The sequence below is a fragment of the Vulpes vulpes genome, chromosome 1 (genome assembly GCF_048418805.1).
Source record: "Vulpes vulpes isolate BD-2025 chromosome 1, VulVul3, whole genome shotgun sequence".
NCBI classification, from domain to species: domain Eukaryota; kingdom Metazoa; phylum Chordata; class Mammalia; order Carnivora; family Canidae; genus Vulpes; species Vulpes vulpes.
This window is the reverse complement of record NC_132780.1, coordinates 78996898-79015117: the sequence shown is the minus strand read 5'-3', so window position 1 is coordinate 79015117 and position 18220 is coordinate 78996898. Positions and strand designations below refer to the sequence as shown.

The 18220-nt window shown below is 35.5% G+C and overlaps 1 protein-coding gene across 9 annotated transcripts in view; it reads right to left on the bottom strand.

Annotated features, from left to right (window-relative positions):
• The window catches only part of SYNE1 (spectrin repeat containing nuclear envelope protein 1), a 450176-nt gene that overhangs the window by 295851 nt on the left and 136105 nt on the right, over positions 1–18220 (bottom strand). For 7 of the 9 annotated variants that reach the window (XM_072767663.1, XM_072767691.1, XM_072767685.1 and 4 more), the window contains 5 exons: positions 17188–17352; positions 8284–8396; positions 7558–7726; positions 2060–2156; positions 1279–1481 (listed from right to left, as the gene is read on the bottom strand). In XM_072767663.1, coding sequence (XP_072623764.1) covers positions 1279–1481; positions 2060–2156; positions 7558–7726; positions 8284–8396; positions 17188–17352 — 747 coding nt within the window. Of the gene's footprint in view, positions 1–1278; positions 1482–2059; positions 2157–7557; positions 7727–7786; positions 8080–8283; positions 8397–17187; positions 17353–18220 lie in introns of those variants that run through there. The other 2 variants (XM_072767697.1, XM_072767705.1) reach the window with 2 other exon arrangements.

Sequence of the window (18220 nt, the reverse complement as noted above, 5' to 3'; positions counted from 1 at the left end):
CTGTAAAAATGATAAACTTTTGACCTATTATTTTTTACTTTAAAATCTGAATATGGTACATGAAGGTAATTAACAACCATGGATATAAACCATTGAAGGAAAATTTTTAAAATTAAATATCTGGGCCAAGAACACTTAATACAATAACATCCTTTCTTATTTATTTAAGGTTACTCAGTTGGCAATGAAGCGGTTTTCTGCTGATTTCAAGTTAATACATGTGTGCTTGTGCATATACACATACACCACAGTAAAAACCAAGGATACCAAAGATAATTCAAAATCTATTTTACAAGCCATGTGTGGGAGGACTTCCCACATAAATAGATGAGAACACTTCTGTTTCTGGTGGTTATAGTCCCTTGGATGAAATTAACACATATGACATTTACTAGGGCACAGCCAGTCCAATCAGCAGAGCCAAAATCTGTATTGGTATATGGTTCTTGTCATCCTTAGCTACACAAGAATATTTAATATATGTGAAACTGAGACTGGTAAACATTAAAAAAATTATGCATCTACTTGCATAACACAATAACAGAAGAATTTTGGACAGCAAGCACTAATTCTAATGTATTTGCTATATTTTTAATGGGAGCCTGGCATTTTAATGTCTTTTACATATAAGTTGATTTTTCATGGGAAAATATCATCCCCACTAAGAAGTACATATACAGAAACAATCCATTTTATGTGATATTTTAGTGTGATACTAAAGTAAAACTGCACCTCTTCAAGTCACACATACACACCTATAATTGGAGGAAAAATATCACTCTTGCCCACTCTTGCCTGCTCTCAACCCCTGACTGAAAGCTCATAAAATCCAAAAAAGAATATTTAAAGAGATGAAAATATTTGACTACCCAGATGTCCAACTGGTGTGTGTCATTACACAGAGTTAGTATTACATTATCCTCTCTTAAATGAGGAATTCCACAGAGGTTGGGACATTCAAGTACAGACCTTAGGGTGAGTATAGTGACCTCTCCTGCCCACTGGGATTGGCTGCCCCTCCACAGGTTCCTGCTTTTTTGAATGCAAAAGCAAAACTACTGAACTGATCAGAGATGAACTCTTTTAACATAACTTCTATAAAGCAGTATATTCCTCGGCTTAAAATAATTTGCTAACGTGAAAGCACAACTTTTCTGGCCAAGTCAAGAATCCTGAATCATCCTTGAAAATATATAATACTCCTCAGAGAACTATGCTGGAAGTGCCTCACTGCTAAGTTCCTGTGAACTCCTTTCCTTGGGTAAGAAGCAATCTTACCTTTTTAGCGTGCTCTGTCTGATTTAGCATTTTCTCAGCATCCTCCAGCCAGGCCTGAAGACTGGCCACCGTATTGCCATATCGATCCCAGTTAGCGATGACTTCTTCAAGCATGCTCCGCACACTCCTAACTTCCACTGAGAGGTTCCTCCACTGGGCAGTGGTTTCATTCATGAATTTCATCACATTCTCAGCTTCTTCCACTACAACAGATACAACAAATTATAATTCTTACTTTATATTTTAAATCCACCAAGCCTTTTTTCTATGGTCTATATACTGGTGTGCAATTATAATTCTTCTTTAGATTATTACATTAACAGATGACATGTTAGAATTTCATTCAGCTAATGCTGGGAATATGTTATACCAAATATGATAAACATATTTACAAAATGAAGCAAACATATTTTTCAACTTATGTCTTCACACTAACTTAAGTTTTCATTTACTTGATAATAATATTCGTTACTTTATTTTTTTCATTTAATCCTCAGAATTCAAAATAGGTTAGAAAATTGCAATTTAGAACATGAATGCTGTTTTTCCCCCCCCTTTTAGAAGATCACACACACAGACATGCACACACAGTTTGATTATACAGGTTAGACAGGCAATGCACAAACTGAAGGGGACTGAAGCCAGTATATGTTCTTCAGGCCCATAGCATGGTCACAAAAAGATTCTGCAGGAAAAAAAAAATGACCTGATCACACAGAAACCTGTAGGTTCTAAATTGTAACTCAGTCATAACTGCAACCAATTCTATCATGTATTTTACCTGAACCATCAGCTTGGATGTACATCTCCGCTGTCTGTTTTAAGATCTGGTATGTCACTTCATACTGTTCAAAGAACTTGGTATTTTCTATAAAAGACTAGAAATGAGGAGTGGTTAGAAGACAGCAAACGCTAGGCACAGGTAGAAATATCAAAGTTAGTTTCTTCAGAAGAGGCATATGGGTATTTTTCCCAAATCTATCAACCTCATTCTTATAAAAAAATATCAAGTTAATTCAACTGCTATAAAATAACCTGATTATTCTGAGAATATAAATTGATTCCATGCTTTTAATTCTAAATCAGCACTATTGAGAAAGTATTCTATTTCTCCTCCACCAAAGGGTTTGTTTTCAGAAGAGACTGCAGTCTCTCCAGACAACCTGGGGCTAACATTTAGAAAGAACTAAATTTGGACGAACATTTTAGTGTCCAACTGTGTCTTAGCTGTGGGATTTTGTTGCTCTTTGAACATTAATTCTTGTGAATAATGGCTCTGAGAAACTTAGACTATAAATAAATGGCATAGTGCACATTTTTCTTAAAATAAAAAGTACAAAAAGTGTTTACAAGTAGAAAAATTTTAAATAATCACATATCCCATCCACAAGTATAAAAATTATGGATAAGACACGTTTATAGCTGTATGTAATTCCCATATGTAATAGAGTCACCACCATCCAATGGGCACTGTAAAATTTAGAAACACAAGAAATCCTTAGGTAAATTTTATTGTTAATTCCAGGAAATATGAAATAACTCCTGTTTCAAAGATTGGTCTTGCTATTAAAATAGCAAAGTAAAAAAGAATAATGTGATTATAGTTACCAATGTATCACCAAAGACTCTTTTCCTTTTAATAGCATAATTAGTTCCTACAATTTGAACCCACTAAAATACTTGATAAGTATCTGTATTATAAAATGCAAAATTAGCCTTTAAAAAAACAGCTAAAGTCCAGTGTAATATTAATATACTAATAAATGCTTAATATGGAGATGCAAAATATTTGAGTGCAGATATAAAACTTCATACAAAATTTCATAGACATCCGTTAATTTAACTGAAAAATGTTTATCATATTTCAAGATAACACTTAGAAACATTACATGCATAACACATTTCATAGCATTTTATGTTTATAAAGCATTTTACCTATATATTATGTTTCCTGGATATAGTGAATAGAGAAAGCTGGAAGTTACCTGGAATGAAGGAGTCCATGATGAACACTTATCTCAATAAGTTAATAGACTGTATTATTTTTGGTAAGTAAAAGAAGTAATTAATTGGTTAATTATTTAGCCTTATGCTCTCTTCCCTTAACCTCCCTGTTTCCCAACTAGGGAAAGAGTAATTTACTGTAATTTAAATTTGGAATAATTTAGCCAAATAAGCATATAATACTTTGATCAAAAAAGGAAAGTCACACCTAATGTGCAAGACACTGTGGATAATTGAAGAGATAAAAATACTTGTCGGGGGTCCCTGGGTGGCGCAGCGGTTTGGCGCCTGCCTTTGGCCCAGGGCGCGATCCTGGAGACCCAGGATCGAATCCCACGTCGGGCTCCCTGCATGGAGCCTGTTTCTCCCTCTGCCTGTGTCTCTGCCTCTCTCTCTCTCTCTCTCTCTCTCTGTGACTATCATAAATAAATATTTATTTAAAAAAAATATTTGTCGATGTTTAAAAAATAGTCTCCATTTATTTTTGGCATAAATTTCAAGAAGCTAAGGGGAAAACAATTGTTCTAAATATCAGAGGAATGAAAAATAGTGCCTATGTGGGACAGAAAGATTTCATTAAGTATGCTTTTGCTATAATTGTTTACAAATTAATTGAAAATGAACAAGAGGGAACTTGTTATTATTTTCCAGTTTCATTTGTGATCCAAGAGGAAAAACAGGATATTTTAAGAATATTATAAATGTTGTAGGGATTCATTAAAGTATTTTTGAGCTTTCCTATTAGGAAGACTACGCAATTAATTTTTAAAGGAAGGAATCTTATTTGTTATGTTACCTTTTAGCTGTTTCATTTATTTTGGCACTTTTTTTCTTTCTGAACACAAAGTAAATCCATTTAGTAGCATGAATTATTTTTTCTATTAATATCACTGTAGCAGGAGGACTTTTGTTTTTTGTTTTTTGTTTTTGCAAGAGGGCTGTTAAATCTCCTTTTTACCATGAGCTAACTACACAGTCTCTCAGAAGGGTGCAAAAGAAAACACAAATGTATACATTAAAATAATGATAGGATTAGTTTATTTCTTTCAAAATAAGGCTTACATCTGGATATTAACTTCAACAAATATGCCATGTTATAGATGATGGCACTTCAAGAAAAATAAGATACCTCTTTATTTCACTAAATCCAAATTATTACTGGAAGATACTAAACTTCCACTCTCACAAAATAAATACAAAGACAAATAAATTTCATTCACTGATCTCACTGGAATGGAGCTAAACCGAGTAATTTAAGATTTAAAGCTCATCTTTGAGAAGAGGCTTTATCACAAGTTCTACTTACATTAATAAAATAATTACAAATAATAAAATACACGTTCACATTACTAATGTTGTGTCCACATAGGCCACAATTCCAAGAGCTCTTCTTTTATGGAAAAAAAAATGAATTCTCCTATTTCTTCCATAGTAAAACTGAAACCCGTGTTAACAAACACAGTCATGTCAAGAACAATTCTGACAGCAAAACCAAACCAATTATCTCCTTGTTTATATTACAGTATGTAATCTCTTATGAATAGCATGTGGCCTAGGTTTAATTAACAAGCATTTGTGAAGCATTTTTCCAAGAATTTCTTAAGCACATAGCAGCATCAATACCTGAGCTCCTAGTATAAGAGGTAAGTAGGAAGCACATTTTCTGATTCTCTAATCCTTTAAAAGATGGTGTAAGTTTTTGCATATGAGTAAGATTGAATTGAGAATTCAAACTAAGGAAAAGATAATTATGGAACTTTTACATCCTGCATATTACTTTGGTTATTAGATGATGGAGCAGCCATATGGCTCATTACAATAAATTTTTTTAGAAACTAAAGAAAGGAGTGGATTTAAGAACCTGATTTTAGGATTTCATTTGGAAGTCTTCACTTTTTGAAATAGTCTGTTCTAAAGAAAATTATTTTCTCACAAATTCCAAAGGGATGAGAGAAGCTATAGGGGGCATGAGATAAAAGGAAAGAAGTGTGTGTCCATCATTCTTCCCTACAAAAGTCCCTATAATTTTATCATCATCATTATTATTACTAAAATTTTGGGAAAGACTAAGTCTCCTCGAAAATAAGTCATTTATAAAGTCACATGGGTTGTAAGTAGCTGAACCATGATTGAACACATTTCCATGAGCCTGGTGGCCAGACTGTAACAATCTCACATACTTCACCCCACCCTGCCCCAATACCATGCCTAAAACAGAAATAGTAACTGTCAATATCAGGCTACTGTATGTAAGTATAAAATATTGTCAAATATGAGCTAACATTAATTGGAACTAATATTTTTGTGAGCTACATTCCTTAGTTCAGTAAGCTACAGGAGATTATTTAAATTATTTGGGCTTTTAAGTAAAAAAAAATGTTCACAGTCAATTTTGTTAGATAGTCAAGTTCAGTACTTAAGCTTCTGGTTCAGAAAGATGTGATTTCAAATCCTGACTCTACTTCTTATCAACTATGCCACCCAGAACATGGGGGTTGAGCACAGGAAGGCTCTCTTACCTCGATGAAACCATGTAAAAATGCCTAGCCCATGGGGTTGTGATTGGGATGGAAGATAACACATGTAAAACACCGGGCTACATGTAAAACACTGGGCTACACTCAATATCCCACAGTTATTAAAACTATTAAATAAAAAATACTGTAAGACTCTTTATAGAAAAGAAAGGCTAGCAATAAATAGATGTTTTTCCACCACGGAATAAAAATATTAAGAGATGTTCATTAAAATGTGCTACATTTGTAGTTTAATTAGCAAGGTTACCAATAATTTTAAGTTATGAAGCAGTTTAAAACTAGCAGCTTAGTGCACGTCTTTTTACATTATGGAGAAAGCAGAAGTACTGTTTTTTTTTTTAATTAATATTTATTAATTTTTTGTCATTAATAAACAACTCTACTTACATATCCTTTATTTGAGAAGTTCAAAGAGAATTACCAACATCCTTGTATTACAACATTAACCTGGTGGAACAGTCCCATTAGGCATTTCAATCTGATTGGCTGTCCTTAAATAGCTAGAACAAAGCTGGATCCTGCATAATTACCTGCTGAGCTCATTGTGTATCATTTGACATGACTAAACCCAAAAATATAAATGGATAACTGTATTTAATATTTAAAAGACTCAAGTAATTGCTTGAATTTTAAAAATAAGATTTTTCATTACCTTCCAAAATAATTCAAAATGAATAAGGGAACATATCATAACAGATTTCACATTTTTTGACAAGTGTCTTCAAGACACTTGTAGTAAACCTAAAGAAAGATTTTACTGTAAATGTATTTTTTTCCTAAATGCATCTTGTTCATTCATCACTTAAAAAATGTATTCAAAATATAGTAAAATATATTCTGATTCTAGAATGCTTCAGTAAAGATATGGTTTCAATAAGCATTCAGTCATACCAGTTACAAAGCCACTCAGACTAGTCAGGTTAGAAATGGGCTCGTATTTTAAACTTACTAATTTATCATTTAGAATTTGTGATTAAACACATTAAACACATGTTTAATATGTGATTAAACACATAGTGCAGGACTGAGATGCCTCACGGACATTAACTTTGAGAGCAAGTTTGTATTGCTAATAAATTTTGGGGGTAGTGTTTAACAGAAATAAACTATATTTAATAAATAACTCTGATTACACGTAAATAGAACCTGCTGGTTACAGAACAACCTAATTTTTTCATTAATGCAGGGCTACTATACTTTGTAGCTAAGAGAATTATTTATACTGATAGTCCAAAATATAAGATAATCTCTAAAGATTAAATTGGTACAGTGATTCATAGACATAATTTTACTTTTCCTGGACACACACAAGAAACAATGAAACTCGGAGACATGCTAGACCTAATCTAAAAAATAGAAAGTCCCCATGTGGATAACTGAGAATGTTTATTTTTTTAGAGACATGAGGGTAATCTTTAAGTGTTTTAACTTAGTTTTAATGGTGAGCTCACAAAGTCATGGCTATGCAATGCAAAAACTTTTTTTTTTAAGCAATAAAGCCAGTCACAATGGCTGAGTCTGGTTAATGCAGCAAAATCTTTCTATATTTCTAAAGAAAAGAGGTGAACATTTCAGATTTTGAGAAGAGTTTACTAATTTATATCGAACCCACTTAACACACTGGTACCTTTATATTTAAGTTCAAGATAAAAATAATAGCATCAAATAAACCGGTAAGTACTAAATGCTAAATCCATGTGTCCTCTGATTTCTTTCTCAAAGCTCCAGGGAGACTTACGATATAGTTTTGCAGAAGCAGCTCCACTGACTCTCTCCTCCCATACTTGATGATCCAAGATTTCAGCTTTGACTCTGCAAGAACCAGCAGTGAGAGCAGACGGTACTTTAATTCTAGAAATTCCATTTTCATTAAGTGTAGCTCTGATGTGGAGGAAACAAAATGAAACCTAGAAATAAAACACCGAGAATTTACAGAACGTAACTAATAGTAACAGAACGGTGCTTACTTAACCTGTTACACGTCAGTGCTAAACATAATGCAGGCACAAGGTCTTCTAAACTCGGGCTGATCAATCACTATCAGGAGATCTGATTCCTTTCCTAGCTCTGGATTTAAAGGCAAATCGTGATTGACTGGAGTATTTAATTTAGTTCTTTCCCTTGCCAAGACAACTCTCATCTGTTTCTTTTATAAGCTGTTTTTGCAGTATTACATAATGTTCCTCACAGTACTGAATAAAAATACAGTCTCTGAAGAAACCATTTCTGTGATTTCCAGGCTGTGCGTATATTCAGGTTTACTCTTTTCCAACAATAATATATATTAGAATGTTGGATTCTTAGCATATTGTTACGGAAGCTCAATTTTTATGTGCCCAAGGTAAGCATCTCTGTAAAAACAAAACAAAACAAAACAACAAACCAATTCATTGAAAAGAAATGGATAAAACACCCACAGAGCATTTAAGAAAGATACTTCCTTTCCAATCAGCCATTCTCTTACCTTTCTGCCATGTCCTCTAATTGGTCAGGTGGCACTGGGATCCCGTTAACAGACCTGGTCCGGTAGATCTCATGGAATGCTCTTTTGTGGGCATCTGTGTTTTGAAGCAGATCCTAAGATATAATTTTAAAATTTTTTAAAAAATGAGAAAACATGTTCACAGGAGGCTAAGAAGCATAATTTTCAGCCTGTACCGATGAGTCAATGTACTCAACAATTTGATCATGCTGCTACATCCATGTGCGGCTTGGTGCCTCTCCTAGGCTTTTACCTTTTTCAGGAGCTCAGGCACTTGTCTATAAGGCCTGTGCTCGAGCTGCTGTATCTAATAATTATGGCATCTTTTAAACACACATGACACTTGCACAGCAATGCATTCAGACATTTTAAAGGCACATGGTCCAAAGGAAAATGTAGTTACTGCTATAAACAATAATTTGTTAGGACTTTTCTCCTTCCTTGATTTTGAATACATCGGTTTTTAGAAGCTGAAAACGGAGCACAACTAATTTAACCCTTTAATGGTAATACATACACACATTATACTCTATTGTTATTACACTTTGAATACATGTAGACTATCATAAAGTGATATTTGCTCATCATTTAAGTCAATTATATTACAACATTATGAAAATACCCTATGGTTAGAAGATTTCAAATAAGCACAGGGAATGTCCTATATATATCAGAGTGGAAAGATCAAATGTAATGTTTATAAATATTCTTTGTAGACTGTACAGAACTACACAAATTTTAATAATCTTTTTAGGCTTGTTTTCCGAGCTTTTCACTGTCAGTAGACTGACTTACATAAAGATTTACAGGTATGTCACAATTCCTAACCAATTTCTCACATAGAAGAGAGAGAGACGGAAGGAGGTTCATGCCATAGTCTCTAGAGTTTGATTTGTTTCTCAGCGGCAGAATAAATACCCAAAAGTTTGTCACTCACTGAAAAGTAAGACCCATTAGGCCACCAGAATGGTACATGAAGATTAACATTGTTTAACTCACACTGACTGAGATTATGTGGATTAATTGGAGAAAATAGAAGCAAAAAAACAGGTAAAGCCGTAAGAGAAACACTTGATGGAAAGGCAATAAAAAAAAAAAAAAAAAAGGCTCTCATAAATAAAATGGTAAAACCACATGTGCTTTTTCTCATAAAGCCAGATGTGTCTGTGCCTTTTAATGTGAGGGACATTAATTTTTATACTGTAGAAAAATCTACGGCCAAACTTTCTATCGTGGTATATTTTGCTATTATCACCTATTGATCTGCTTTGAATCTCAGGTAACTGCACACATATTCACAGGTCACTCATACCCACAGGCAGGCTACTATGTGCAGGAGCTGATCACAGGGGACAAAAAAACCAATCTAAAGTAGTAATGATTATGAGAATTTTAGTCACTCCCTGCCTTCTCTGTAACATCTAGACACATTTCTGTGGCTTATAATCTTGGCTGAGACTCCCCCAAGTAAGTGCAGGGCAAATTTAGAGCTATCACCACACCTGCTCTGATTTATTATATATGACTGTATGTTAATATATGAGTAGGGGTCTGTTACTATACTGGAATACTCATATGTCCAGTTGTTTCCTAAAAATCTTATTATAGGCAGTACCTAGTTAATTAGAAGAAGCTTGACAAGATAGCAAAACAAACAAAAAACATTTTCAAAAATATCATAAAGGAACTACAGCTGGTGTGATGTCTCTGGGATCTCTGAAAACCCATCACACTAAAAACCAGTGAGATGCTGAGCACAGCATGTGATTTTAATTCACTGGTAGGCTCACAGGAGGTAAGAGAAATCTTTTAGGTCTCTTACTCCTGTTAAAATATGACCCCAAATTGATTCACAGGCCTGTGAGCAAAAACAAATAGAAAAAAGCCGAATGTTTGAAGCAAATACCTATACCATTGCTGCATGAGTTTGAGTCTTGGAACTTGGAGAAGGTGGAAACAACAAAACTCAGAATCCTAATGAGCCAGGACGCTTAAATATTAACAAAAAGAAACTGGTATGAGTATAACAATATCAGACAGAAGGTTTGAAAATAAAAATCATTATATGTAATTAATTGCTTACGGATCAAACTTTCAATTTACTAGTGGCTATATTAATTCTGAATTTGAACATGTCTAGTAAGCCTCAAAACACACAGAGTAAAAACTGATAGAACTAGTGGGAGAAACAGACAAAACCAAGTGGCTCTGGGAGGTATCAATGACCCCCTCTCAGTGACTAAGATGGAACAAAAGAACTGGGATAGCAGGTGATGGAGGGAGGAGGGGCGGCCAGGGGAAAGCGCTGCAGATCTGTGGGTCTCAGGGGCCTCTGTAATAAGACTTTTGGAACGCTGATTTTGAATAGGTGGAATCTAGTGGGAACTTCTGAGAGTGGTGAAATGAACTGACTTGCATTTTAAGAGCGCTGCTGTGGCCAAGTTACTGAAAATGCCCTATCATTGATGCACTGCTTGTCTTAGCTTCTATAACAACACAGGAGCTGGATTTCCTCCCACCTCACTGATTGCTCTTTCTCTTACTCTTCTGCTGTTCCACCTTCTACTCTTTGATTTCTTGACAGTACATTCCTTTAGGGTTAAGTTCTTAACATTTTTTTTTCTCTGTCTATGCTTTCTTATTTAATTTCTTTGGTCTCAGAGCTTCCAATATCCTTCTACATACCAGTGATTCTGAGATTCTGAATATTTATTTCCAGCCTCTACCTGTGTCTCAAGCTCCTGTCTGTTATCTCTTACTGCCTACTCCACATGTATGCTTGGATGTGAAAAAAAGGCTCATACTTATCATGCCCCAAAGTGAACTTCTGATCACTTCTCCCAAACCTGTTTCCCTGTCTCTCTATCTCAACTGATGGAAACTATTCTTCCAATTGCTCATGTGAAAAAAAAATAGTGTCATGTATGACTGGAGAGATTTTTTCACAATCAAAATCTAATGCTGAAAATTGCTCTGCCCTAAAAATATTCAGAATCACCTTTTCTCACCATCTCTACAACCACCATCTTGAGTCAAGCCACCCAATGTGGATTATTGAGACTGGTTCCCTGGCTTCTATCCTCCATTAGTAACACAGTCTCTATTCCCACATGACAGATACCATCATTCCTCTGGTAAGAAGGTGGATGGGAAAAGGCAGTTATAATACACAGAGAAAATCAACAGTGCCAAAAGTGTGCAATTAAGGAAAGTAAGAATATGCAAAGAAACAACATTGGGGAAAAATAGAGAGGCTTAACTACAGGCACAGAAAAGATTACCAATTTTTAAAAAATATTTTGAATAATTTTATGTGAATAATTTTTAAAACTTAGTCAAATGGATAATTTCCCACTAAGTGTGAATCTGCATTACTGACCCAATAAAATTCTGAAAGCCTGATTTTTCTAGTCTTTTCTAGGGGCTGGGAATACAACAGGGAAAAAACAAATAATTCTTGCTCTTATGGAATTGATACTATAGTTTAGGAAATCAAGCACTAAATGAAATATGTAAATTAAAACTGTAGTTAAGATGCAGATAAATGCTAAAGTGAAAAATCAAACAGGGAAGAGAGGTTGCACTTTCAAAGAGGTGGCTAGGAAAGTGTTCACCAAGAGGTAAGTTTTCAAGAAAGGCCCAAAGGAGATAAAGAAGGTAGTGAGACTAATCAGTGGGAGAATGCTTCAGGCCAAGGACAGAGAACATTCCAGAACAATGGTAAGGACAAATGGGTTGAGGTGGGAATGTACTTGCCTCTTTGATGTCATCTTTTCAGTAAGTTTTCACTGACTAACCCTAGTTAAAATTGCAACACCCTCTAAAACTCTGTCCTTTTACTTTTAACCTAGTATGTAATTATTTTATTACTTACTTACCTTTGTTATTATCTGCCTCCTCCCACTAGAAGGCAAATTACATGAGTGTAGGAATTTGTCTGCTTTTCTTTTCTTTCTTTTTTTTTTTTTTAATTTATGATAGTCACACACACAGAGAGAGAGAAGCAGAGACACAGGCAGAGGGAGAAGCAGGCTCCATGCAGAGAGCCTGACGTGGGACTCGATCCCAGGTCTCCAGGATCGCACCCTGGGCCAAAGGCAGGCGCCAAACCGCTGCACCACCCAGGGATCCCTTGTCTGCTTTTCTTATGGGTGTATCACAAATGCCTAGAACATCACTTTGCACATAAAAAAGTACGCAATAAATATTTTGTGGAAAGACTGGGAAGGATTAGAAAGGTGTAGCCAGAGGAGTAGAAAGAAAATGAGGAATCCAAATGAAGAAAGTGGTTCAAAGATGAAGAAATAGCTATGTGAAATGCTTATGATTGGCAAGGTAGGATGAAGACTGAGAATTGACCACTGAGTGAGGAATGAGGAGAACTCTCATGAACCTGACATGAGTAGCATGGCAAGAAAACACTCGACTGGAATGGGTTCTAAAAAGAACCGGAGGAGAGAATTCTGAAACCAAAATGAGCACAGGTAACTCTTTCAAAGAGCTTCACTAAAAAAGGAAGGGGGGGGGGGGATGGACAGTAGCTGGAGTAGGGTTAAGAAAGAATTTTCATTTTTAAAATTTGATTTATTCTTTTTAAAAGAGTCTTTAAGATGAGATGATTAGCAGCATATACTTTATGTGGATGGGGACAATCCAGCAGAGAGAGGGAAAAAATTTAAGAAGGCAAGAAATACAGGAATTGTTTACTGGAGAAGAGCAGGGAGGATGGGATCTTATACACATGTAGAGAGGCTGGTCTTAGCTTGGAGCACAGATGGTTCATCCCTAGTAACAGAAGTGAAGACTGAGTGTATTCAGGCGCAGATGCATGTAGGTGGGTTGATGTGGTCGTGGGAGCTTGCGGAAATTCTTTTTTGACTGCTTCTATTTTCTCAGAGAAATAGGAAGCAGTGTCATCAGCTGAGAGTAAGGATATGCGAGGAGGTGTAGAAGATTTGAAGAGACAAGGTATGGAATAGTTGTCCCCAAAATAAAGAGGCAGTGGAGTTGGGAAATGCCTTTGGAGTGCAAGGCAGCTTTAAAGATCTACTTGGGTTAGTCATCATGCCTGAGGGTGTGTTTTTCTGCAGCCATACTCAGTTGCATATGTGTGGGCAGGGAATAGGCAGAGCGTGGGCTTTAATCAGGGCTGTGTTTTAACCAGGACCACAGGACAAAGGAGACCTGGTCAAGACAATTAGTGTGTACTTTTGGTGACCTTTACTTCACTTTTGGTGACCTTTACTTCATCATTGAATTTAAGTAGAAGACAAAGGAAAGGGATGATATAAAGAGAGTGAGAGGCAATAAAATCATGGATTATAAGGCACATAGTCCATGAAATTTGGAGTCAGGGCAAGTTTGGGTGGACAGTGAGATAGATGCTTGAGAAAGAGATTGTGGAGGGGTTTCAGTTCCTAGTGATGACAAGTTCTAGACTATGCATAGGCTTTGGAGGGCTAAATTAGAGTGTAGGATTCGATGACTAGAAAACAGGAGACCAAGGAACTAACAGTCCAGGTTATTGGTAGAATCACCTATGGGTTACTGAAGTTATTAAGAATTATGGTTTGCATTGTCATGCAGGAAATAAAATCCTTAAAACAGGAGGAGAAGTGACCCAGGTAGGATTAATGACCACAATAAGGATGGGTAGCAGGTAGTAGAGTTTGATGTCTATTTTCATGATTCCTTAAGACTGAAAGTCTTACTTGGCCAAAGCAATATTACTAATAAAAATTAATAAGTTTAATTACTGTATGTGTATTATATGCAATAGCTTTGTGGGCATGGTTTAAGGTTAGTGTTTAAAACAATCTTGATTATCAGCTATGTACCTTGGGCAAGGCACTTAATGTCTCTCTGCCTAAAGTTCATTCATTTGCAAATGAGGATGATAACACCTATCTCACATCCTACATGTCAAGTGCTTAGCAAAATTAAGTGCTTAAGATAGAAACATGGCTAAATACTCAATTATAGTTAGCTATGACTATATTTGTTATCTTCCTAGATAACTAAGCATTAGAGTATCTGGAAAATAGAAAAGCTAGTAAAGGCGTATCTTGCTCTTCAGAATAATATGATCCTACATACATGTAAGTTAATTAAAATAAAAACTTTGGTAGAACCATTTGTAAAATCATCTCTTTGCAAAAAAAATATTTTAAAAATTATCTGAATCCAGTTTTCAGACACTGAATATATATTAAGTAACAAACAATTGTCATGTGGTATATATTTTTTAAAAAACGATGTGAACAATGCAGAAAACCAAAAATTCTAGATCTCGATAGCATATATAAGTTTTTGTGATAAAATCCATAGTTACTTATAGACTGTGATAGGAAGATAATATTCTAAAACATTCTTGCTTATGTATTAAGGAGTCCTATATCATGTTTTTTTCAATTTTATCATCAGTAAAACATATAATTTAATACACAATTTGATAAATGTTCTTATTGGGCTAGAATTGAACATTAGACTTGGAAGATGATTTGTAAGAATTGGAAGATGATTTATACTATATTGTGTTTTTAATTTACATATTGCATTTCCAAGTGAGTCCAATATAGCAGCACAAAGAAGTGATATCAAGTTGATGGGCTGATTTTTTTGCTATTGAAGAAGCCTGAAATTTTAGTTATCTTAACAATGATTCAAATTTCTCACATCATCAAAGTTTATCTTATTACAGGCACATGATAAATATATTTTAAATAAGAATTGATTTTATAATTGACAATGGCATTGTTTTATGACTCTACTACTTTAAGTGCCTGTGCCCAGACCCAGTAAAAGTTCCTACCTCAGTAAAAAGATCATTCTGGAGATCTGCCTTGAACATCGTCTTCACCTTTACCTGCCTCTGCTTGCTTCCTGTTGTCTCTTTACTGCATTCCCCAGCTTTCTCTTCAGTCCTTTCTGATTTTTAGTCTCAGATAAGCTTCTTCTCCAACTCCTACCACTCCCCTTTTCCCTACTCCACTTCATTTCTGTTTTTTATGGTTGTTTACTACACTTTAGCAAAGGGATGGTTCTTGCTGCACACTTGGTGGTTGGCACAGGGTTTCTCTCTCAAGGGACCCAGAGGGGTCATATAATTACTGAGAGAGACACTGACTGCATCTGTGCGTCCAGCTTAAAACTTAGATTTCAGCAGGGGTTGCTGCAGCCTAGAGTGAGCAGCAAATTAACGTATCTGCTAAATCTAATCACCTAGTAAATAGCACAGCTAATATTGCAAGGCATTTTCTCAATGGTGGAGTATTCAAATAAGACTTAAGTATGTCATGCCAACAACAAACACATGCCATGTCTTGAACTTCTAGATTGGAGGTGCCTTCACCAGTTTCCCTGATGCATAAAGCTGACACACAGTAGACCTGCAATGTATATTTGCTGAATTAACACAGCTGACCCATGATCGATACACACTTTACATTTGATTTTTTTTACATTTGATTTGAAACCCTAAGGTGACTTTCTTTTATATGAAATAGTCATATTACTTAAAAATTATGTTGATTGCCATATAATGTATTTACAGAATTTATGATGAATTACTAATTTGTTAAAGTGGTATTATTTGTGTAACACTGTTTCAACATGTCCCCTTATTTTTAATATCCTGGGAATCTTAACATAGGCATAACCTAGGCTTTTCTGCTTTTAAGAAGCCTTAACCATGGTCAGTCTCAGAAAAAAATCTTATGACTTGATCTCTTATTTTCTGTCTTCAGAGAAAGCACAGACTATTGGACCTGGATTTTATGTGTTTGTATTTCCACTGATGATACAGACCTCAAATCATGCTCTTACCTGAGAAGCAAATTCTGAGGAGTTTTCTGTGTGTTTGGTGTGTGTTGGTGGTGGCGGGAAGGGGAGAGGTTAAGAGATAATCAACAAAAGATCAGTGTCTAAACTGAAGAAGGGACAAGAATAAATGCAGGAAGGACCCTGACTAATTGTGTACGAACACAAAGTCTTGTTGTGTCCCGCTTGTTTGGTAGTTGAGTCTGGGTTCAATGTGTTGAGTTGAGAGGGACAGGAGCTGAAACTCCGTGACGCCTCTGTACCTCCACATTTCTAGTTCCAAACATAAGGTCCCAAAGGGGCATAAGACAAAATCTGTCATGAATTTGCTTTACAATCTGGTCTAGAATACCTAACAGTCTATTTCCCTGAAGCAGTTTTAAAAATATTAGTATTTTGGCAGAAAGTATATATGAGCTATAAATTGCCCATATGTGGTCATCTCCACTGGTCTGTTTTCCACATATAGAGTAATCCCTGCCATGACCCAGGAAATGTGGTACACAAATTCAATTGCACAAAATGCAGGATTGAGTTAACGTGATGTGATGAAAATAGCATTTTTGTACTATCACAAAACACAAAGATGCAGGATGTTAGAATTTATACTAAGAACAACTGACTTTACTGCAAGTGGAAAAAGTCACAAATAACTAAAAAGTCATCAAGGCCTAGTCCCACCGCTTCCTAAGATCACCACTCTCCCTCGACCCCTGCTCCGTCACAGCACAGGACATAAGGACTTGGCAATCTGGCTTGCCTCCTTTTGAGAATGGAGATGGGAGTGAGATCTGAAGCCAAAGGCCAACCACATTTTATACAAATGTGTGTGGTCTATGGGTTTACCTTTTGAAAAGTAACGTATAGCAACAACAATAACAAAGATAACCACAGATGAAAAAATACCATGGAGCTATTGGAAAATACCTCAGAAAACAAATCTATTGGAACATCTTTGAATTGGTATGAGTGGATGTTGGGGAGACCCAGGTGGGTGGGAGGTCTCAACAGCCACATCTCCAGACTACACCAGGATTGTTGTGCCAGATTACCCCACCAGAACTTTACCTTGTGTTGCTCACGTTTCCGTTGTATTGTGTTGGCCGTTTCCTCATGGACCTGCTGAATGGTAATTTCCTCCCTCAGAGCTACCTCTGCTCTGTATAACCAGGCACCTATAGTGCCCAGAGGTGCAGGGAGAGATTTATCAAGCTGTATATGCCAATCAAAGAGCTGCAATACAAAAGTAGAAAAATAGAATTATCTTTAATACGGAAAATTCCTAAAACTCACCCAAATGACTTCTAAAGACATAAGGATCCCAGGTAATAATTTCAGGTTAATTTAATATATACCAAGTAAGAAAATATTTGTGTTCTGAATTTGATACTTTGAGAATAAGGAGGAAATTATAGTTATAAGCAAGTTTTGAGGAAACCTAAAATACATTTTAGACATGGAAGGACATTATTGAGAACTTAAACAATTTTTTTCTTATAGGAATAGCATAAAGCCCCCACTGATTTTCAATAGAGCTTCTGCTGAGAGGGAAGGGACTGGATTTTTTGAGATGTTCAAGGATACAGCTGTTATACACTAGCTGATGTGTGTCCTTTAAAACTTGCCACATGAGGGAAGGTCCAGAAAAATCAGGGTCATCCAGTCATCTCTGGAGGAAGGAAAATATTTGAGATTCTTTCTATTATAGTAACTATTTCTTCATTTCTACCACTTTATCCGATTCTTAAGCAGTGTTTCTCCTGACTTATTGGAATACCAGGTAGGATAGGTTGAGATGCTTGGGAACTAACATATTCTCTGGGAGAGTTTGTAGGAAAAAGATTAGGTTATCAAAATGAATAAAACAGAGTAAGTTCAAGGCTAATATTTCCATTTGCAATAGAAGTTTCAGATGTTTTAAAATCCTGGTCTTTAAGTTTGCAAAATATTAACATGAAAGTTACTGAGCAGCTTTTTTTTTTTCAGGTTTATGAATGACCGGATAAGATTTGCTTTCATTAAAGACTGTAAACATGAACGTGTATATAGAAGGAGGACCTGTTGATGAAACCTGTATAGACTTTAGAGAAATTCCTGAAGC